The sequence below is a fragment of the Watersipora subatra genome, chromosome 5 (genome assembly GCF_963576615.1).
Source record: "Watersipora subatra chromosome 5, tzWatSuba1.1, whole genome shotgun sequence".
Classification (NCBI taxonomy): domain Eukaryota; kingdom Metazoa; phylum Bryozoa; class Gymnolaemata; order Cheilostomatida; family Watersiporidae; genus Watersipora; species Watersipora subatra.
The window spans coordinates 53,936,412-53,960,340 of record NC_088712.1 but is presented as its reverse complement, the minus strand read 5'-3'; the positions used below and the strand labels follow the sequence as shown (position 1 = coordinate 53,960,340).

Genomic DNA, 23,929 nt, shown 5'->3' with positions numbered 1-23,929 from the left:
ATACAGTACATACTTCCCATTACTTTTCAAAAGATGTGGGAGAGCTAGTAGAACATCTACTTGCCAAAGACTCAACATACGGAAATTTCATGTTACAAAATGTCTTTTTGAAGAGATTTTGCTTCGACTTGAGAAATATATTTTTAGACACGAATAGCCAAAACACTTTTCATACTTGAGCTTATTTGTAGTTTTGTTCATTGGTCCATTTGCTTTCTGTGGCTACGACGTAGAACGTCTCACTCAGTTTCTTTGGCTAATGAAAGTCATTGAACGACAATTTCGTTTTCCTTTATTTAATAATTTGGAGTTATTATGTACCGCATGCAGAGTAAGACAACTTTTGTTTCTAGCAATTCTACTTGCGTTTTTTGTCTAATAGTTTTGTTTACGGCGATGAAATAAATCTTTTTACGCACTTTATGTATTTGAAAACTTTTATTCTGAGCGAAACAGAACCAAGATAACAATACAACAGCCACCTCTTTGGACTTCCATCTTTTAACTTCTCATGGTTTTTATTTGCCTAATTTAGACGAACAATGGCAAAGGTAAACAAACAAACTTACCGATCATAGTTTTTGTTCATTATTTCTGTATTTTTTCTGTGTACTTTTTCAATTTATTATGTAGTAGTATACTTTTAACACACATTTGTTTCAGGTTTGAACTATTACATGTATTTATAATATGTTCAAATATTATATATCCGCGTTTTTGTAGAGGCTGGGAACGGGTTAGCGGTAGATACGAAAAGCCGAACGCGCTGAATGACCGAACAGACCGAATATCTTTGGCAGTTGCCCTCTCATGTTGCTATTTATGGATAAGAGCTCGATGAATTGCTTAGTAACATTTTAGAGACTTGTTTATTTTTGCGCTAGTGAAGCACGCTGTGAATGAAAATATTGCATATTCAATCGAAGTATTTTTGCTGTCGCTAGTCCAGTCAGTACTCGCCTTACTTTTGACAGATAAAAGAGAAATGCCTGGTAAAAGCAAAAGGTAAGTGTTTCATTTTTAGTAGTATCGTTAACCATTGATAAACTAGTAGCTAGATAACTAGACAAAATTGTTTCTTTATTCAACTGGAAATGAATATATTTATTTCTATATATGGTGACAAAGCTGTCAACTCTTCTAGATTTTGCGAGATCTTCCTTGAATTGAGATTACCCTCTTGCAAAGATAAAATCTCCCGGTAAACTCCCGGATTTATGTTTTGTTCTCAGGAAAAAATACCGAGCCATTTATTTATCAGTCGCTATAGCATTAACGCGATGCGCGTAATCTAATTATAACGAAAGACTCGCTGTATCGAAAGACACTTTCTTATGGCTTCATGCATAGAACTATCGTTCGGTAATTTTATGGCCTTTGAACAGGCACTCGAACTTTTCAGAACATTTGTTTTTCGTAGGCCCCTCGCACTACCTAGGTCTAAGCAAAGATTTATATGTATTATAATAGGGGTGGGCGTTTCCTACGGCCTTGACATTATATGGAACATTCAATTAATATTATTTATAGATAATAATTGATTTATAGATAATAGTTATAACAATAATGATAATAACAATAATAGAATTCTGAAATAACAGTTAAAATTAAAAAAAATTATATTATGTATTAATTTTAATTAAACTTGATACAATAATTTTTTTTACTACATGTATTTTTATCATCGTTAAAGCAACTATTAGCTATAAATTATCTATATATAAATACAATAGAATATTAGTAAGTGATATTTTTATAATATTACACTATTGTAGTACGCCTATAGTATTGTATAATATTATTTGTGAACTAAAAGACCATAATTTAGTATTTGATTGATCAGTCATATTATTGGGGTAAACCTTAATCATATAATCATATTTTATTTAATGTTGCGATCCATTCCTCCGATTAATTGGCTAGAAATACAGTTCAAAATTTACTGCATTTTAGAGTTCTCTGTGAGATTTGTGGATGGTATCACCGGCTGAAAGACCAGTGTGGGGAGCCAACAGTAAGTATTTTATGAAGTAGGGTTATCATCCTGTCAAGTCAAATAGAAATGCTTTGAGCAACATTTTCCTCTGCTGGTGTGAAACCCCACCTTAAAAATTGGTATTCGATCAGGATACTGGTGTAGCTAGTAGCTTTAAGCAAAGTGAATATTCCATCGTAATTCATTTCGATTCAATTCTAAGGTTTGCACACAAAGCTTTTAGGTACTAACACAGGTAACAATGTCCACCCCTAAAGCACTGGTTGCAGCCAAATATGACCTGCATACTGTCACAAGCTGTAGAACTTAAATATATCATTGCTATTACGTTCATAGTGGTTATTCATGTTATGTTCATGTCGCCTTCTGTTTATAACTTTCTTCTTTCGTTTCAAGCAGTCAAACTCTGCAAGGTAATAGTTATAATTAGCTTGTTGAAAGCCTGCTGCTTGTTTGGTTCGCTGTTAGTTTTGTAATTTCATCATACGAGTAAAGCTCCAAAGATTAATAATGAACATGTGCCTATCCATCTTAAAAGTATAACATAACATCAGCCAATGTTATTTTAGTGAAAGGAATGATGAGGAATGGGACTGTACCAAGTGCACATATATCAACCTGGACACACCATATTGCTACATGTGTGAGCACCCTAGGATATTCGACAACATAGAAACCCAGTAAGATGAAATGAATTTATATCCAAATAAAGAATGCAAAACAAGAGCCGCAAACCTTATGCGCTTAAGTGGTTTCACACTCTTGGTAGTTGGTCAAATGAACTGAATTTTTACTTTTATTGATAATTTTCTGTAATTTCTGTCTCTAGCTCTGAAGAAGAAGTGAAGTTATCCACCCCAAAAAAGAGGTAGGATATATGTGTGCACAGTGACCCTCAAATCAATGTTAACTTGAAAACCAATTCTAACAAAGCATCATATGTTTTAATACTTATTAATAGGAGTTATGCTCAAGTTGTGTCCTCAGACTCAGATTGTCAGACTTTTGAAACGGAAGAAGTCCGAGTAAAACGGAGCGATTGTAAGGTAAGCTATCCGCTGATTGATAACACATTGGCTGTTAACATTGTTTCTATTGGCACTGATATCATTTTTGCAATTTTTGTTTGATGTTTTCAATTTCATTATTGCAGGATTCAGATTCTGACTGTCAGCTACTTGAGTGTGAGTCTTCTTCCATCAAGAGGGAAGCCAGAACCAACTCATCCCTTGGAGAAAGTTCTAAGGTAAGCAATATGCTGATGTGTCCAACCTTTGCTCGGCTCTATTAGCCACATGTGGTATATTTGTAGCAAAACTTCTCTAACGTTGTAGGTGGATGTGCGCTCATTATTGGAGTGTCATAACATTCTCAAAATTGTAAGAGATCAGGAAAATTTGATTCCAATTTCACAAGACACTCCGGCTGATATCACAGACAGCATGTTGGTGGTGCTAGATATGAATGGCAAAACCCTCAAGGATGCCCTAGCAGATGGCACGGGTGTGTACAAAAATGATGGGAAATACTGTTGGAAGTATGATAAAAACTTCAATTGTTTGAGAAGTAGATATCGCAGTAAAGAAGCTGTTCTAGATAAAGATGTGTTTGTAGTGCATAAAACCTACTACAAACATAAGCACTATAAAGATGTCAAAAGAATAGTTGCATTTGTGGAAACATCTAGATGCACATTTTTTAACCAGCTCTTAGTTATTGGTTACCTCTTTGAGGGTGCTCCTCATAAACTAGAGTTAAGACCGCATGGTAATAGCACAAATGCTATTGGCTACACAAGAAAAAAGCCATCGGTCGTTAAAGAAATAGGTCTCAGTGTTGGCCATTTGTCTGTTGGTGCTTCCTTAGAGTCGCATATAAATGAACATGGGGGTAGAGCTTCTATTAGACCTGAACTTAATCCACCAATACATTTAGTGCACAGGTCCCAAAAAGCAAGCACAAATGTCAAGTTTCCAGATGATTTCGCTACCTTGATGCATTGGGCTCAGGAAAATCCTGAATGTCGGGTGATATCTGCTCACCCGTAGCCTGTGGTTGTAATAGCTACTGATCAACATCTGGTCGATCTGAAGAGGTTTGCCACTGGTGCAAAAGGGTGCCCTATTAGTGTTGACCCTACTTTTAATGTAGGAAATTTCTATGTTACTCCAATAACGTATAATAACTTATTTCTTAGAAACAGGCAAGGCACCAATGCAGTGTTTTGTGGTCCAATGCTCATTCATTACCGTAAAACACAGCGTAGTTATGGCAGTCTGATGAAATGCCTTTTAGATTTGGCCCCAGAGCTCAGTTATTTGACAGCATTTGGTACTGATGGCGAGTCAGAGCTTATCAAAGCTCTAGAGAATGCTTTCCCTGAAGCAAAAGCATTACGATGCTTTTTGCACACTCAAAAGAACATACAAGAAAAGTTGAAGTCTTTAGGCTTGAGTAGCATTTACCATCGGCTTGTTAACAGACTTAAAAGTATGTTGTTGTCCAATGACTTTGATGTGTTATTTAGGGAGATGTTAATAGAGTATTCTTCTATATATCCTGAACTGTATCTATATTTGAAAGAAAGGCAGTCAGCAATCAGTAGCTGTATCCATAATGGTCAATTATACTATACTAATGCATCTGAAAGTGTGAATTCTAAACTCAAAGCTTTCTTGGGTGGCAAACCCCTACCACTTATGGGATTTTTATCTAATGTTATCAGTTACTTTGACCAAGAAGTAGGTAAAGCACTTGATGGTTTCATAGGTAATAGTCAAGTCTATCAGCTCAAAATGGAATACCGGCCTTATTTTAAAACAGAGTCATGGTACTCGCTTTCAGAAACTGACAAAAAACTCCACTCTGAGTATATCAACAAAGTTACTGTTGAAGAAGTCTCACAGGATATGAGGATTGGTATTGTGACTAACTTCAGTGTTTTACCTGAAGTGTGTAATGTAAATGTCCCCATAGATATTCTAAGGTTGATGTTCATGAAAGCATGCCAATTAATTCAAAATCTTGGTGTGATGCCAGCACCATCATGTGATGGTTTTTCAAATTATTCCTGTGCGAGTGCAGAACTCAAGACTAATCATAATGTATCGATTAGAGAGAGTGATTACAGAGTAGAATGCCCTTGCAAGGGGTATAAGATCTACCATATTTGCAGCCATGCAATCGCTGCGGCACATGTAGATGGAACACTGTTCAATTATATACTATGGCTTAGACATAATAAAAAACAACGCCATCCTGTTGCTTTTCTCACTCAAAGTGTGAGCACTTGTAGGGCTGGTCTGAAGCCCAACCAAAAAGTTAGGAAGCGAGCACCATCCACAGCGATATCATTACCTTTGCCAGCAGCCCCTAACCAGTCAATATCACTTCCAGCGCCCACGAACAAGTCAACCCTACCATGTTTAGTTGACCACAGTAAGGAAGTAATATTGGTTAACTTGAGAAAACACACTAGGGTTTCAACGTGTATTGGCTGTGGTAAAAAGGATCTTGCCCATATCAAGCATTCAGGATTTGCCTTAGCCAAAAAGGTACATAGATCATACCCACACCCTCATACGAGAAAACTTGTAGTTACCCTCAATAAAGAATGGGGTTATTACCATGTAAATAAAAAATGTCTGTCAGCCTGTTCAGTTCATGTCTGCCCAGATGAGTTTGATAGTTTTTCAGAGGCGGATGGTTTTCTAACACAACAAGGTTTCTCAGCTGCCTAAATCATCCATCGAGCTCTGCACTCTGCAGTAAATACTAACCAGCTCAATGGGATATGTGTTCATGCTTGGTCTTACATAGAACGTTAAATTAGGAACCTAGAAGTCATTTAGCAATTATTTTTTATTTTTACAGTTTTGTCTAGAGTATCTGGATAAAATAAACTCTTCTCTGTATCAAGTTGAATATTCTTGTCTGTATTGACATGATTTTTCTATTAAAATAATTTGTAGTATGCTCTTTATAGTTTTTTATATTAACAAAGATAATCAATTATAATAATAAATTGAAAACTAGGTTTATAGTTGTCATCATATTGATATTATTTCCTGTACTTATTTCCTGTACTTATTTCCTGTAACTTGTTGACTTGGTGGAGACTGGACTGAGGGTATATAACTCCCCTTGAGAAGATCTACTGTACGAGTGATGCTAACGCTGAGCATTCTTAAGATTCAGCTCAAACTTAGTGTAAGTTGTCTGCTCTTTAATTAGCCTTCATACGGAAGGACAACTCCTAAAAAATATTCTGTTCGGTCTGTTCGGTCATTCAGCGCGTTCGGCTTTTCGTATCTACCGACGGGCTAGGGCATTTATATAGTATTGTTGTGGAAGTCAGCGCTGACTATCCACTTGCAAAGTTGCAAGTGGGTTCTGCGTACAAGTTGTCTTACACTGAATTAATAATAGCTCTCATGCACAACTAATTGTGGAAAGCAAGGTGTCTGGTGAATAGCGGCTCTTTATTAACACCAAGCTCTATAAGCATGAAAAGATAGAACAATTAGATACAATTCACTACAATCAAGCGTAATGCTGAATGAGTTACAAATAATAAACACTCAAACAGTTACACTTGTAAATGTAAGAATGATAAGATGTATGTTACAAAAATATGCAAAGCTGCACAATGGTAGGTTAATGTTACCACCGTGTTCTTAATCGCATAATCACATAATTCTCAGTCCTTAGTTTCGTCTTTCGTAGTCTGTATCACTTGCTCTGTGCTCTTTGTTCATCCCCTTAACACTGAAGCACCTTTGCTTATATAGCAAGGGCTGAGTGTTAATCAACAGACTTTCCATGCAAGCTGGCTTTTAAATTATAGGGCTAATCTGAGAATAACTGAATGCTGATGGTAATTAAAGCAGCTCATGACACCTAATATAGTAGAGGACGAGCAGTAAAGGCAGTCATCATATACTCATCTACAAGCAGCTAAGAAACCCCCTTGGAAGTAGCCCATAAGAAAAGAGACATCAATTGACATGCCAAAAAACAATTAAAAGATCCAGAACAGAACCAAACACGACTAAGACAATTGGAGTTGGTCATCATTTCCAATCATTACGCTCCCATGATGTACTTAGGATAAAATCACTCAATTGCTAACTCTCTGCAACATAATGAACAAAGCCTGAACCTCTAAACACCTTCTCACAAGCTAACAGAAACATCTGTGAGAGAGCAGCTCCAACAATTCAGCATCTGTCTCTCTCTTTTTCAAGGACCTGCGGAGGCTCCCTCTGCCTGCTCCAGAGGCAGAGGAACGCACCTCTGGAGCCTCCCTCTCGCTTCCCTTTGTCTCTGGAGCCTCTATCTTTTCCCTGTCTAAGGAGCCTCCTTCTCTGTCATCAGCTGATCTTCTTCTACTTCACTATCTCAACTACCGAGCCTCTATATATAAGGACTGCCATGAGCCTAATTTGACTGTCGAAATTTGCTGCCATACGGACCTAGCAAGTAAACATGGACGACCGTTCGAGTGAGGGTGTAACTTTTATTGGATATTTTAACCTTTGGTCATTAATATTACTGTTTATAATTGTGTTAGTTGTGTATTTTAATTGTTGAACTTGCAGAAAAAGAAGTACTTTTTACTAGTACATATCAGTATTGCTTACAATAGCTTAACACCTTCACTTGTACCCAGTGATGTAGTGCTACCCTAATTCTCCCTAACTAAGTTATGGTTAGAGAATTTGCGTGTTTTTCAAGTATAACTATACTTAGGGTTAAAAAATTTTAGACTTTGCCAATTCTCAAGGTATATTATAGCTCTATTTCATTGATTCAAGTACACTAATGTCATTATAGTCGACATTCAATGGCCATTCAATATAAAAGCAGCACACAGTGCAATACAGTGATGTAATGTTCATGTAACATGACAAGATTGTGATCCTCTACAACAAGGTTGCCTACAACAACGGCTAAGATCAGATTACAGCAAACCAATGGCAGTCAGCATTTGTACAAAAGGACAAAGGCATTGATTTTTATTATTTTCTCAACTTATTTATTACTACAGATGTGCTCATTTCTCATACCATATACATGATTTTAAAGCCCTGTAGGCTTTGGTGGTCGGGGCTTCGCCCCGGACCCACTGGGAGGCTTACAGCACCCCCAGGCTCCCAGCTGTTCCAACCGCTACTACATGGCGGTGGAGTTGCGTTGCGACTCTTGGTCGCCTACATCCACTTATCTCAACTTTACAGTTATGGTTAAAAAAAGGTTAGCACTACATCACCGTCACTATGTATTGGTAATTTATCACTATGTATTAGTCATATATCACTATGTATTAGTAATATATCATTATGTATTAGTAATATATCACTATGTATTAGTAATATATCACAATGTATTAGTCATATATCACTATGTATTAGTAATATATCACTATGTATTAGTAATATATCACTATGTATTAGTAATATATCACTATGTATTAGTAATATATCACTATGTATTAGTAATATATCACTATGTATTAGTAATATATCACTATGTATTAGTAATATATCACTATGTATTAGTAATATATCACTATGTATTAGTAATATAGCACTATGTATTAGTAATATATCATTATGTATTAGTAATATATCACTATGTATTAGTAATATATCACTATGTATTAGTAATATATCACAATGTATTAGTAATATATCACTATGTATTAGTAATATATCACTATGTATTAGTAATATATCACTATGTATTAGTAATATATCACTATACATTAGTAATATATCACTCTGTATTAGTAATATAGCACTATGTATTAGTAATATATCATTATGTATTAGTAATATATCACTATGTATTAGTAATATAGCACTATGTATTAGTAATATATCACTATGTATTAGTAATATATCACTATGTATTAGTAATATATCACTATGTATTAGTAATATAGCACTATGTATTAGTAATATATCATTATGTATTAGTAATATATCACTATGTATTAGTAATATATCACTATGTATTAGTAATATATCACAATGTATTAGTAATATATCACTATGTATTAGTAATATATCACTATGTATTAGTAATATATCACTATGTATTAGTAATATATCACTATGTATTAGTAATATATCACAATGTATTAGTAATATATCACTATGTATTAGTAATATATCACTATGTATTAGTAATATATCATTATGTATTAGTAATATATCACTATGTATTAGTAATATAGCAGTATGTATTAGTAATATATCACTATGTATTAGTAATATATCATTATGTATTAATAATATATCATTATGTATTAGTAATATATCACTATGTATTAGTAATATATCACTATGCATTAGTAATATATCAATATGTAATAACAGATTGTAAATTTTCAAATGTATTCTTTGTAAATGTCTAAATTGCAACTGGGGCTGATCACAATGTCTCTTATCATCAAGGTTCCCTTGCCACTGGTCTCAGATGTGTCTAACCAAGTTCACTGAGACATTGTTTATGCAGCAATGCTCTTCAAACAGCCTGAAAAACGACAATGCACAACCAATAGAAAATACTGCGTATGAATAACTTTTAATTGAGTCTCTTACATATAAGATGTGGAGTAATTCAAACAGATTGTAAATTCATATTTCGCTCTTCTACTTAATCTTCATTAACCGCTATTATATTTGTAAAATAAAATTTGATTAGAAATCATGATTAAAATTTTAATGATTTGTTTGCCATTTGTTTTTCTATCTACAACGGTGGTAAGTACAAAATCAAACACAAAAGTACCAGCAAATACAAACCACATTTGCTGCTGTTTGAAGTAATGCCATTGCAGCCACATCTTTAGTTAACCTAACAAAACTCAAATGTAGTGATAAATAACGTCTGTATCAAATCTGTGTGTCATAGTATCTGTGTGTCACTGATTGGATGACTCTACAATTGATGCTTTATCATTTATTGACAGAGAATTCTGCTCTTTGACCCTTCAATCACATGCCTTGTTAAACTTTGCTTGATAAGATGAACTTTAGCTTTTCCTGTGCATTGAACTAGTGTGAGATTTAGCTATATACCTTCTATCATTACTATTGGCTGGCAGTTTATCCGCAGTAATATCTTCTAAGAGCTGGTAAGTGTCTATGATTGAATTTACTTCATTGAACTGTAAATGAATAAGCTATTCATTTTAGCGATGCATGCAGTGCATCTAGTGAATTCTGTCACTGCTGCTACTGCCTTTACTGCTGTTCTTAAAGTTATTCGTTGACATGCTCTGATAGGTCCCTTTTATAGACACACACAAACTTATTTATCTTCTCAATATGTTCATGATGCAAAGGCCAGCACCTTTCACGGCTTGACATGCTTTCAATCACAGCACTTTCCAGAGTCTTCAATCTAGATTGGTTTTGCCATTATAACCTTCAAATAGCTCAACCTAACATCCATGAACTCTCAATTGACAGTCTGACAGAAAGTAACAGGTGATTGAGCTTTTAGTCTGGCAGTTTGAAGTTGTTGCAGTTCCATTTATCCCAATTGCTCTATACAACTCGCCAGATTTTATGTTCTATGAAACTCCAGATTTGAAGCACGTATTCACCTACAAGCATTATGAATGCAATGATGCCTATAGACCATACAAATCTTGTTAGGTCTCTTCCAATGATGAATAGTTTGCTCCGTTAGTGGCTGATACTTTCAAATAACATCACCTGAAATGTATTAATAGTCTGCCAACATACACAACCTGATGAATAGGAAACCCGTTATCTCTAACATAACAATAAACAATGTGCCTCACTGCGAGTGGATAAACGACAACATACTGTGCTATTTCATCAGAGTGTGAGTAGGTTTTCGAAATTGTAAATCTCTTTAAAATCTCTTCATTTATTATTACTGGTTAGAAAATTTTACAGTGTAGAGATTTTACACCATATGGCACGTAAGACAAGGTATGAGGAAAAAGTGCTTGACACTTGCAAGCACTGATGCTGATTGTGAGTATGCGTGCATACGTATGTGTTAAGAGGCATTGGCTGTGCACTGGTATGTGGAGGAGGCTCTGAAAGTGCTTCTAAGGTGTGTTGAGAGGCTCTGAAGGTGCTTCTATGTGTGTTGACAGGCTTTGAAGGTGCTTCTATGTGTGTTGGCAAGCTCTGAAGGTGCTTCTATGTGTGTTGACAGGCTCTGAAGGTTCCATGTTCGAGTTGCCAAATGATTATAGAACTAGTTTTCATATGGAATTTTGGAAATTAGTGGAAACTTATGAATATTCCAGATCAACACCTGGCATTCCTCTAGCCCTTCGATGGCCCTCAAGCTTATATCAACCTTGACATTACTAGTTCTGGCCTCCTTCTTGTATAAAGTTTGGGACAAGACCAAGGTTCCAGAAGACATACCTCTTGAAGATGTATCGAAGGTTAAAACAATAGAGTTTGCTTGTAGAGGGCTGTATACATTGGTAAGTATCTAAATCACTGATTCTTAACCTTGTTGGATGTACTAAATACTACCCGTTTCATATGCCTTTTCACCAAATCACTCATTATCGAAAAATAAAATAAAATTTTTTTCACATTCAAGACGTATATGTTTTACTGGTGTGCAAAGTTAACTGTGTAGTAATCTCACTGTGTTCAAAGAGCAAAACCAATATAATGAATAAACTCACAACATATTACATACATATCTTTTTATAAATGACCTTGCAAATCAGTGCGACTTCTGCTGTTGCCTTTGAGAAACCTTCACAGAACTCCTCAGACTGACTCAACAATTACTTTGGGTGTGATCGAACTGAGGCCAAGAACCATTTGTCTAAATGCACAAATTTCAGGTGATAGAAAATAAAGGCAGTCTAGCCCAAACTTAGAATTAAAAATTGGTTTTTAAGGAATTAACTAATTACAAAAAACTAAATCTATGCAACCCTTTTCTTCGTGTGTTCACTTCACTGATTTCTAAAGAGTAACCCTGACAAAACTTTTTTTAAACATGCCTAATGTGCTTATTTGTTCAGGCAATGAAGTGAGCAAACTTGCAGATAACAACTCACCTCAATATTGGTAATGGGTTACCTAGCTGAAAAAAATGCTACTTTACACTGGTTATAGTTTGGCCTGTTATGAACCAATCAAGAAAGAGATTTTTCTGCTAGAAACTAGTAAATGTAGATCTACAAGTATAGGAACCCTCAGCAGTTATATCAAGTTTTTATTCTACAAAACCATTTTCCATCATACTTGGGCAGCTTCACCAACCTCTGATTCTATTTAGCATTTATTCTATCCCATGCGATGCTTATACTATAATCCCTAAATCTGGTTTTTATAGGAGAAGCTCATGAGCCATTTAAACCTTGATACTCATGCAATTGGCCGACCGATCATGTCTTTTATGATTGACTTCGTACAAGGTCAAACATGGCCCTTTGCGCAACACATCAACAAGACAGTCATGGTGAGTTATATCAAACCCAAGGCATATGCTAATTTTCGCATACCCTAGGACACTTATATTTCGCTAGTATTTAGTTTCGTGAGTAGCATACAGAGTAAAGTTTCGCTGCAACTTAATTTCGCAGCTCTGATGAGTGCGAAAATCTAGTGATGTGAAAATAAATGCAGTGGAACAAACATAATTAGAACCCTCAGGTTAAGTTCACCGGTAAGAAAAAAATGTTCAATTTGGGACTAGTTTGTAATTGTGAACCGCAGGTAGAATTGTGTGGCCGAGATCGATAATGCGATTTGATCGCTTGCTGCCATTGTTTCTTGGACTATCAATGAACAAAGCTATTTAATTCCGCGTTTTCGCTCGTTCGTTATGATAGTTTAGTTTCGTTCATGAAATTTTCTCGAGAGGATGACTCCCCGAAAACGCGAAAGTTAGATGAGGCGAATACATAAGTGTCCTAGGGTAGCGATAGCATAGCTACACACCCCCATTTGGTGCTGCAATGCCATTATAGAAACAGCAGTGTCTCTCTCATTCTGTCGTATTTCAGTGTCTGTAAAGGCTGGTTCACACTGTATCACAGCTATGGTATAGTATATGTATCACAGCTATGGTATAGTATATGTATTACAGCTATGGTATAGTATATGTATTACAGCTATGGTATAGTATATGTATCACAGCTATGGTATAGTATATGTATTGCAGCTATAGTATATCGCATTATGTAGGAGTTGTCCTTTCGGCGTTCATTGTCGACTATGTGAACCGTGAGTCGATGGCATCGCCGAAGAAACGCGGATACATCGGGAAATTTTGCAGTTGTCAAAATCTCCCAATATTTCGCCAAACATCGATGACCGTCTGTACAATGTAAACCATTTCGGCAATAGTAATTCGCAGTCGCGAATAACTTGATTTATTTTAAGTTTATGATTAGTCGCTGCGAGGCTAATATTTGATTCAAGCACCTGAAAACAAAGATGTTTTTTCGCAAAAAATTTAAAAAAAAGATGAGAACATTACGTCACAGAGTATTTGCATCAGCAAATGCGGATGGGTTTGTTAAAGTGTGGACATCGTTGTCATCGACGATCACCAAAGTATTGCGGCATCAACGCCAAGTTAGGGCCATATAGTGTGAACCAGCCTGAAACAAAACACAAGTGCGTTTCACCATCTTTTTGCTATAAAAATGGCTTTAGCCACCAACGGCGATGCACTTGTGCTCGTGCATATTCTTGCATTCCTGTTGCTTCATATTCAGATATTTTTCTTGTTGAAACGCTCTAATCTACCTGTTTTACTTGAAACCTCTTAAAGATAGAACCTTGACATAAGACATCACATGACCATTGTTCCACTATAGCTCCCTATGGAAATGGGTCAGCAAGCAGATTGGCACTGTTGCACTCAGGTGTCGCCACACTATTCCTGTGTAGAAAAGATAGAATAGAGTATTGAAGGGAGTTCTGCTTTTGTGTATCTCTTACCACCTATAATGGTTGTTTTGGCATTCTGGGAGTGTACACCGCAGTAGATGCTGTCATAACGTGTCTGCGTGGTGTCTGTGAACATATTGGGTTGCTAATATCAATGTTTTGGCTACAGGTTAATAGGGAGACTAGTCCGATTTTGGTTTTGTGGCACAAAAAGGGCCTCAGTAAATATACAGTTGTTTGTACTTAAAGCTTAGGTCATGTGTTTTTCTCAATCTTTCTGGTTTTTATTAATTTAACAACTTTATTATTTAAATATATTAATAATAAAAGGGTTTTGTCTGCTTGTGCAAGTTACATTTAAAAAAATTAATGCTTCATTATTGTAATGTACTAAATCTGTTGCTTTTTCCAGTCTATTCATGATCTTCTAGAGAATATTAGCTAAGCGCATGCATTCCTTGGGAGGTATGCATAAACAAACATAAAAGCTAAGAGCTAATTTATACATATTTACTGTATATATACATGTATACATGTACTATACTAGCTGTACCTTCCGGCGTTACCTGGGTATTAAAAATCAGCTTATAAACAATGAGAAGTGATGAGAGTTGCCTACCACTTGCTATTAGTCTGGCACATTACCAATGGAAAATGGTATTAAAAATTAGCTTATAAACAATGAGAAGTGATGAGAGTTGCCTACCACTTGCTATTAGCCTGGCACATTGCCAATGGATAAGGGTATTAAACATCAACTTATAAACAGTGAGAAGCAATAAGAGTTGCTTCCCACTTGCTATTAGCTTGGCACATTGCCAATAAAAAATTCCAGTAAGCTTGCTAATAAGTGCTAGGCTGCTAATGATGGTACGCCATGACGTTGCATCAGCGTTGTCCAGCTACAGCTATTCTAATAATAGCTATAGCTGGACATACCGAAGGACGGCAGACTTTCACATTTATATATATAGATATATACTGTATAATATATACCATATATATACTGCATATATTATACTGTATATATACTATATATACAGTATATATACAGTATATATACTGTATATATAGGCTATACAGTATATATACAGAATATATACATAGTATATATACAATAGACCTATTTGTATAGTATGTATATACAGTATACATATATACTGTATATATACTGTATATATATATACTATACATAGGCTATACAGTATATATACAAAATATATACCCAGTGTATATACAGAATATATACACAGTATATATACAATATATGTATAGTATGTAGGCCTATATACAGTATACATATATACTGTATATATACTGTATATATACTGTATATATACTGTATATATACTGTATATACACTGTATATATACTGTATATACACTGTATATACACTGTATATACACTGTATATACACTGTATATACACTGTATATATACTGTATATATACTGTATATATACTGTATATATACTGTATATATACTGTATATATACTGTATATATACTGTATATATACAGTATATATACTGTATATATACTGTATATATACAGTATATATACAGTATATATACTGTATATATGCTGTATATACTGTATATATACTGTATATATACTGTATATATTTATATATGTAGGCCTATATATGTATTATATATATATTTTTTTTTTTTCTTTTATTTGGTTCTGAAACCACAAGATATAAGGTATCTGAATTAGTAAATCTTATATTTTGTATCCAAACCTTTCTCATTTTAAAAAATTAAAGAATTATTTCTGGAATTCAACATTTTTAAGCACTAACGGGTATATGTTGTACACCTCTCTTTTTACGATTTCCTATATATACAAATACAAGTAATGCTTGATATAACTATGTTAGGTTAAGATAATCCATTTCAACACGTTTATTTTGTTATGAGTTAAATATTTTATTTTCGAAGTGCTATTGTAAACAATAAAGAAAGCAATCAATTTTAATTTAGTATTTTTGTACATTGTCTGTTCATAAAAGATTATATTCTTCAATTTGTACAGTAGAATGTTTATTTAATTTTAGAAAACAAATTTTTTTAATGACAACAAAATGTTTATTTGTTTAACAAACACATAAATAAATGAAAATAATTCTTAGTTTTATTACAAATAGAAACACCTCATTTGCAGTAATACACAATTATTTTCATCATCTACAGATTTAGAATTCATATAGCATTTGTGACTTTCAACCAGTTTTAGGATAAAAATCAGCTTTCAAAATATGGTGGACTCTTTCTGCCATCAGTATCACAACAACACCAACAGTCAGGTCAGCAGTCAGCAGTCTCATCTTGGCTCATCCATACTCTACATAATACATTTATTGCTATCCCCCAATGGTCAACTTTTTTGTGTTTGTTGTGAGGTATTGGTCAGCTGTCATTCCTATGCAAAGGAAAGCTGACAAGCCAATATTTTTGAGATAAGTTGAGTGAACCTTTACTATAATAAGATCCGCCTCTGCCTGTCCGAAGCCACGGTTAGAGCTTGGGAAAAAGATAGCTGTTAATGGGAGTCGAACTCGGGACATTCAGCTTCATAGACCGACATTCTAATACATGTACCTGCATCAATCAACCATCTTCCAGTATTCTAGTATAATCGTGCAGCTATTGATTTTCTGAGCTTTTTCGGTACATTTGAGAATCTCTAGACTGCCAGGATGCTAGTAAGAAATAAAAAGAACAATAAATGCTGTCAACTTCTACAAGGCTGATATTATCAAGTATCTGGTATTTTTACTTTTGAGAGAGGACGGTGAGAGTTTTCTTTAGCTCTCTTCATACAAATGGTTTGTTAAACGCATTAGAGTTGAAAAGACTTGATTCATGCCTGGAAATGTACAGATGGACCAAAGTAATTAATGTAAGAGCTGAATCATATGCGCGTGATGGAGCAAAGGTCATGATCTATGTGTACTAAAGGGATGAACCAAAGGTCGCCACCTATGTGTACTAAATTGATAAACAGAGGTCATGATTTATGTGCACTAAACTACAAGGCAGCAGGAGTAGTTTTATTGCTATTATATCCAACTGTATATTGACGTGTAAGTGCAGAAGGAATGCTAATATGTTATATAATTGGTATGCTTGTTTGGTTATTATACAGCTGTTAGATTATATTTATTTAGGTGCAGAGCAGGCATCTGGGAGGAGTGCCTGTCTTACATTTTAAATACAATGAAGAAAAGGAAAAGAAATCAAAACTTCAAGGAGTCATAATTTATTTTCATGGAGGAGGTGGAGAGTGGCTTACTGCAGGTAAGTACATACTGCGGAGACTGTAGATATAGTGGAAGTAGAGAGTGACTTACTGCAGGTATGTACATAATACAGAGACTGTAGATACAGAGGAGTTGAAGAGTGACTTACTGCAGGTATGTACATAATACAGAGACTGTTGATTTAGAGGAAGTAGAGAGTGACTTACTGCAGGTATGTACATAATACAAAGACTGTAGATATAGAGGAAGTAGAGAGCGACTTACTGCAGGTATGTACATAATACAGATACTGTAGATATAGAGGAAGTAGAGAGGGATTTACTGCAGGTATGTATGTACAGACTACAGAGACTGTAGATATAGAGGAAGTAGAGAGTGACTTACTGCAGGTATGTACATAATACAGAGACTGTAGATATGGAGGAATTAGAGAGTGACTTACTGCAGGTATGTGCATTTTACAGAGATTATAGGTAATGACAGGTATTGAGAATAGGATTTTGAAAACTGACGTTTTGAAAGGTAAAATTGTATAACAATAAAACGTATCAATTAGTTTAGGCTTGACTTACCACAGGTAAAGGATTTAGATCAACATGAAGAGATGCGAAGTCATATGGAAGAAAATTATTTACAAATATCAATATTCACCCGCCATGTGTTTGACAATCTCGCATAGACAATTAACCAATAATTATTAACCAATAATGATCAACCAATAATCAGTAGTCAAGCATGAGTCAATAATCAATAATTAATAATCATTAGCCAATAATCATTAGCAATAATCATTAATTAATAATGATCAATTAATAACCATTAGCCAATAATGATCAACCAGTAATCATTAACAAAAAATCGTTCAGCAAAAATCTGCTTTCTCAGCAGGCTCGCGGAATATTGCAAAAGTTCTCATTTTAGTAATGTCATAAAATATCCCTACAGGATGGATAACAACTCTTGAGTACTTGTTAACCCACAAAAGGTGGTTACAACTTTATTGTTTCTATTTAGAATTGTCTACTCACTCCTAAACACCTTTACTCAATTTGCTAGTAAGCGATCAACACCAAGAAATATGATTTTGGCAGCGTATCCACAGCCCACACTTCGCAGGCTGACTGAGAGCCTGAGGATCCCTAGCGTATCAGTCGAGTACCGACTAGCTCCAGAACACCCCTACCCGGCAGCATTAGCGGATTGTCTGAAAGTTACCAACTATATTTTGAAGAACCATAAAGAATTGGCAGTCGATCCTAACAAGGTCATAGTTGCTGGTGACAGCATTGGTGGTGAGTAGCAGAAACAAGCTCGAGCTTGGTATAAATCAATGACGTCTCAGTATTCACATTTTAAGCAACTGATGCTATGGATGGTACATAAGTTTACTGGCCGCTTGTCATGTATTAAAGTGGTAACAAAATTAGAGATAAGCTTGCGAGTGAACTTATATGTAGTTTTAAGGTCTTGCTGCCTTAAAAGGCATTGCTGCCTTAAAAGGCATTGCTGTCTTGCTGCCATATCGTGCTGCCATATCTGGATTGTCATATCTGGATTGTCTAAATGCTTGCAAACTGAGTAGCTTTTGAAATTTAACGTATTTTTCATCCAGAATTGTTACATAAAAGACATTTTTTCTGGCATTGTTCTACGCTCCAATTTTTTTAAAAACTTTAGTCGTGCAGCTGCTATTGCCCAGCTACCAACAGCAATAAACGAGTGCCTAGCAAGTTTTTCCACATATGAGCAACGTGACCTTTCTAAAAAATTTGGTAAAAGCTAATGATGATGAATTTGTTCCTATATAGCCCTGACATATCTAGACCTTGTAATATACGAGAGTCCCTGTCCGACATTCTGTAATGTCAGACTAGGCTGTGCGGTAATTGGGTGATACTTTCGAACTGAACTAATAGCGAAGTGGTTTTTTGGTGTCTTGACAGGTAACCTCGCAGCGGCAGTTGCTTTAAAACTAAAGAAGAAGATACGCCTTCAAGTTTTAATCTATCCAATCCTTCAGGTCTTTGATTTCCTTACTCCATCTCACAGAGAAAATGCCGCAACACTCAAGTAAGTAAAAATTGGACTGAAGGCCTTAGAAAAGGGAAGATCTTTGTGCTTGGTGAATTTTGCTGATAGTAATAGCCTCTGTATTACGAGTTAACCAAAGTAGAGCCATCTAAGATTGATTATGAGTTGGCTATTGCTTGAATGGAAAGGTAATAATGATAAGCCACAATGGCAGGACAATGGTAAGGCAAATGAACATTTTGTAACATTTAGCAATATACATTTAGCAATGCTACATTTAGCAATATAGCAGTAGCCAAGCATGAGTCAATAACCAATAATTAATAATCATTAACCAATAATCATTAGCAATAACCATTAATTAATAATAATCAATTAATAACCATTAGCCAATAATGATCAACCAGTAATCATTAACAAAAAATCGTTATGAAAAAATCTGCTTTCTCAGCAGGCTCGCAGAATATTGCAAAAGTTCGTACATTTGTTATATGATATTTATATATCATGTTACAAATGTAAAATATTTATGATATATTTTACATTTGTAACATGTAAAACATATCATACAGTATTTATAATACAGTGAAACTTTGAATTACAATTACTCTAATACAGAAATCCTTTGACGTATTATGCAAATTTTAGTTTTTCAACTACAAAGTGATTTTCAAAATACGCCGTCTGAAGTTTCTTGAACTATCTCAGTTTTGTAAATTAATACTTTCTGCAATTTCTACAGTGTCTAAACAGTGCCCCATACCTTACATTCTAGTTTTAGATCCAAGAAGACTAGGGCAATAAGTAATAGTGGTAAAATGATAATGAAAACAATGCTTTTCTTAGAATTAAAATAAAAAATATTTAAAAGAGCATGAGCAAACATTTTCAGATTAATCATTTAAAAATCTTCAAAACTGTCTAGCAATTACATTGAGAAAGAAAGGGAAATTCATAGGAAGAGCTAAAAGTATGAAACTAGTGGAAGTGGAGAAATAGATAACAATAATAGGTCAAGGTCATAATATATAACGATATAATAACAAAGTATCCAATGGTAGCAAACAAATATAATTTATTTATGATAATTATAAGTTCGTGCCATCCAAGAGCTCTGTATCTTGTCCTCTACTTACCACGATCTTTTTCCATTGCCATGGTAGTAAGTTAACTCAACCATCTTTGACATTAAGGTGAAATGGCAATAAAATATTTTTATTGATTACTACTGAATGCCAGGCGTTGCACAGGTAATAAAAAAGGCTTTTGCACAGAAAATTTATTTTTAATCAACATATACAACATTTACTATTATAACTTTTAAACTTTAGTTTGGTTTGTGAGCTGTGTTTGTTTTTGTGTACTGTGTTTATTTCTATGTAATTCACCCTTTGCCGGCTGCAGTTCCTCCTACAAATCTATATTGATTGCAATAGTCTTGTTAGCCACGTCACTTTAAGCCATTTTCTTCACGTGGCGTGATGCATAATGCTAGTTGCAGAGTTGAGCGTGAAGCCATGCAAGATTGGCAGGTGTTATAAGTATGTGCACAATTTATTCCTTAATATAGCCAGTTGGATAGCGTAATGTAATAGATTAATGCCTGAGTTCTAATATAGAGAGCAGTGAATTTTTCATTCCTGAAACTTTATCGCTATAACTCTCCAGACGGACAGACAGACAAACATAGAGATTTATATACATGTACATTGATATATATACATGTATATTGATTACTTTACTCATCATACAACTTTCGAGCTGTGAAGCCGATTAAACAAAAATGAAATGTACACTTATAAGAACATTTGTTCCAACATGCTATACTTTGACATCTAAAGCAAATGATCACACGAATTCACTTTGTATGTCAAGGTTGGACGGTATTTGTAAAATGTTTCCAAACGTGAAACTTGTGACAAGTTTATCAACTCTCTAGACCCTGCGCACTTCTGTCAGCAAATGTTCTACTTTGTCTACTTATCATGAATCTCAAACTGGGTGATATGCACGGAAGCACAACTCTGAAACAGTATAATCCAGGCTTAGTGGCTTGCAACCACGCATCTGTAAATGTAACATACATGTGCATGTAGGTAAAAACCATTAGGCCCTGCTTTAAACAATGCATTGCTACGAAGAGGGCGGTTGGCTCTGCTTTATCAGCATTTCTATAAGTAAATTGATTGCCTTGCTCCCTTGGTCAACCGTGACCATGTAGGTCATCATAGACCAGCCAATATCATTACCATTTTAATATGTTATATACAGTAGGCTGAAACGTGCCCACTTTCAACTTCAATTTTAATCCATTTGAAAGAAATTTCAAATTTTTAAAAATTCTTTCAACTGGAAGTTTTAGTAGAAATGTTTGGTTTTGGACTAGCTGTTTTGTCGAGCAATATGATTGGGTCATGTGAGCTTCAACATTTGTATTATTGGTGAACTAAATTAGCGTTTGCTCTCTTAGACATGTATTTAATCTTAGAACATGAGAAGATGATTCACAGACCATGACATAAGTTTCTTATTGCTGCAAAACCCTCTAAACTACAATATACATGTATAATGAAAATGCAACTGAAAAATAATTTGAAACCAAGAAGATAACGTCTGTTTACAAATTTCAAATAGAGTATTGTTTAAATTTAGAAGCATTTAAGATTGCCAAAAATGAACTTTACAAGAGAACAGCTTAAAACAGTAGCCATAGTGATATGAAAATGCTTTTGTATTTGTTGTGACCAAGCCATATTTGGTAAAAGAATTATCTACTGATTGCATGACAAAAACTTCAGTATTTGGCCTATCAGCATCATCGACCACACAAAGCTATGTGAAGCTCTCGAAAATCTGTGGAACAGTCAGTGATAATAATGACAGCTCCAGGAGCCGGCCACCTGCCACAGTTGCTATAAACAGCAGGTGATACAGAGTTGGAAACAATGATGGTAGAGTCAGTTACTATTAGATATAAATGTCACAACTCTTACAGCGGAGACTTAGTCCCCTTTTCACTAACCTCGTCTCTGCTAGGATGCAGCCATATAAGCAAGCTGTTAGTAATGTGGAGCATTTGAGGCTAGTTGAAATAAAAACATGATTGATTTAGAATGAAACACACATTTGATTTAGAATAATGTGTTATATAATACATTACATGCTTTCGCTTGAGTGACTGCTTTTGCAGATCTCATTATTCGTGTCGCAAAGTTTGCAAACCATCTAATGATTTCTACCCCTTAATTAAGGCTGGTTCACACTATACCACAGTATGGGGCTTTAATCTTAATATTGATCAGTGACCATTTATGTTTCTGTTGGCACTGTTACAAACACATCTGTGTTTACATAGTCCGCAGCATAGCAATCTCATTAAACAATTCAAGTGCTGAAACGATGAAATGCTAGTCTCCAGCAACTATCACGAAGGGAAATATATTGTAAGCAAAGCAACCCATGACAGCCAATCACCATCGCCGAAGTGGTATACAGACTGTCCTGGATGCTCAGTGAAATATCTGGAAAGCTGCAATGTTTCCTCGACATATCTGGGTTGCTATGGTAATGTCATCGGTTCACGGTGCGCATAGTCGACGAATAATCATTGAGAGGACAACCCTTACATATGGCGATTCAGTGTGAACTAGATTTTAGCTGATCTCATAAGTTTAGAATTAAGAACTCTCTGATCTCTGCTTCTATATGTTTCACTAATCAGCTATTTTTGCACATATTTTAGATACACACTGCATCCCGAGTTCCTGAGCAAATGTGTAACAAATTATGGGGGCTTGTCACCTGATGCCCACGCTTTGATTCTTGAAAACAAGCATATATCCGAGGACACAAGATCTAAATATAGCAGCTACGTGCATTCGGACCTTATGAAAGGCATGAATATAACCCAACTATCCTCCCTGCCTCACCTAAGCATGGGATACTCTACAGACATAAAATTAGTCGAGGAGATCGAGCAACGTGCCCTTGACCCCTTTTTTGCGCCACTCATGGCTGACACACTAGACAATGTCACAGATGCGTATATAATCACAGGGCAGCATGACACACTCAGAGATGATGGGATTTTCTACTGCCGCAGACTAAATCAGGCAGTCGATGTTAAATGTGAACTTAGGAATTATATGGAAGGATTTCATGCTTTTATGCATTTTGTAGAAGGACCTTTGCAGTTGAACTCAGCAGAGCAAGCCTTGAATGACCTAATAGAGTTTATTGATGAAAATGTTATGAAAAATAAAAATTGAAATCTCAAGTTTTCATTGCCTTCTGGAAAAATATATAAAGAGAGTACAGATTGATAACAAATATCTAGTAATATATAATTATATTAAATCGTATTGTGGTGACTAAAATTGTATAATGTAAAAATTTAAACAGACGCAAATAAACACTTAATATGACCAAAGCAGCTCATGTGATACGAAGCAACAGCGATTAGAGGTAATAGTTGGTCTGAACATTTTTGCATACCAGTTATCATATCGGCAGGAAAATATCTGTTTGTACAGAATCACATGAATTACTGCCCGAATGCATGTCCTAATCCATCCACAACAAAACTAAAAGAAGCGCTGGACTAGATACATACAAGAAAAACTTGTTTTACGTTTGCATAGGGAGATTGGGTAAAAATGTTTAATCATACACATTTGCTTTTATCATTCTATTCCTCATTTTAGTCACCAAAACCCATTT

At 35.0% G+C, this 23,929-nt stretch overlaps 1 protein-coding gene across 3 annotated transcripts; it reads left to right on the top strand.

Annotated features, from left to right (window-relative positions):
* The first annotated feature begins 426 nt into the window (after positions 1 to 426).
* LOC137396263 (neutral cholesterol ester hydrolase 1-like) lies at positions 427 to 23,649 on the top strand. 3 transcript variants are annotated; one of them, XM_068082456.1, is made up of 7 exons: positions 427 to 551; positions 11,295 to 11,480; positions 12,353 to 12,478; positions 17,087 to 17,216; positions 18,271 to 18,471; positions 19,123 to 19,249; positions 22,953 to 23,649. In XM_068082456.1, exons 1-7 carry the CDS (start codon positions 543 to 545, stop codon positions 23,476 to 23,478), a joined length of 1,305 nt encoding a protein of 434 aa, XP_067938557.1. In that variant the 5' UTR covers positions 427 to 542; the 3' UTR covers positions 23,479 to 23,649. The 3 variants fall into 3 exon arrangements, with proteins under 3 accessions (XP_067938557.1, XP_067938558.1, XP_067938559.1); XM_068082457.1 differs by lacking the exon at positions 427 to 551 and adding an exon at positions 9,773 to 10,139 and having other exon boundaries at positions 22,953 to 23,648; XM_068082458.1 differs by lacking the exon at positions 427 to 551 and adding an exon at positions 10,836 to 10,862.
* Positions 23,650 to 23,929: the final 280 nt, after the last annotated feature.

Excerpts from the sequence above, each read along its gene's own strand:
- LOC137396263 (XM_068082456.1), top strand. Across the intron at positions 17,217-18,270 it reads TGGAGAGTGGCTTACTGCAG|CGTATCCACAGCCCACACTT; the intron begins GTAAGTACATAC and ends TGATTTTGGCAG. Across the intron at positions 18,472-19,122 it reads TGCTGGTGACAGCATTGGTG|GTAACCTCGCAGCGGCAGTT; the intron begins GTGAGTAGCAGA and ends GTGTCTTGACAG.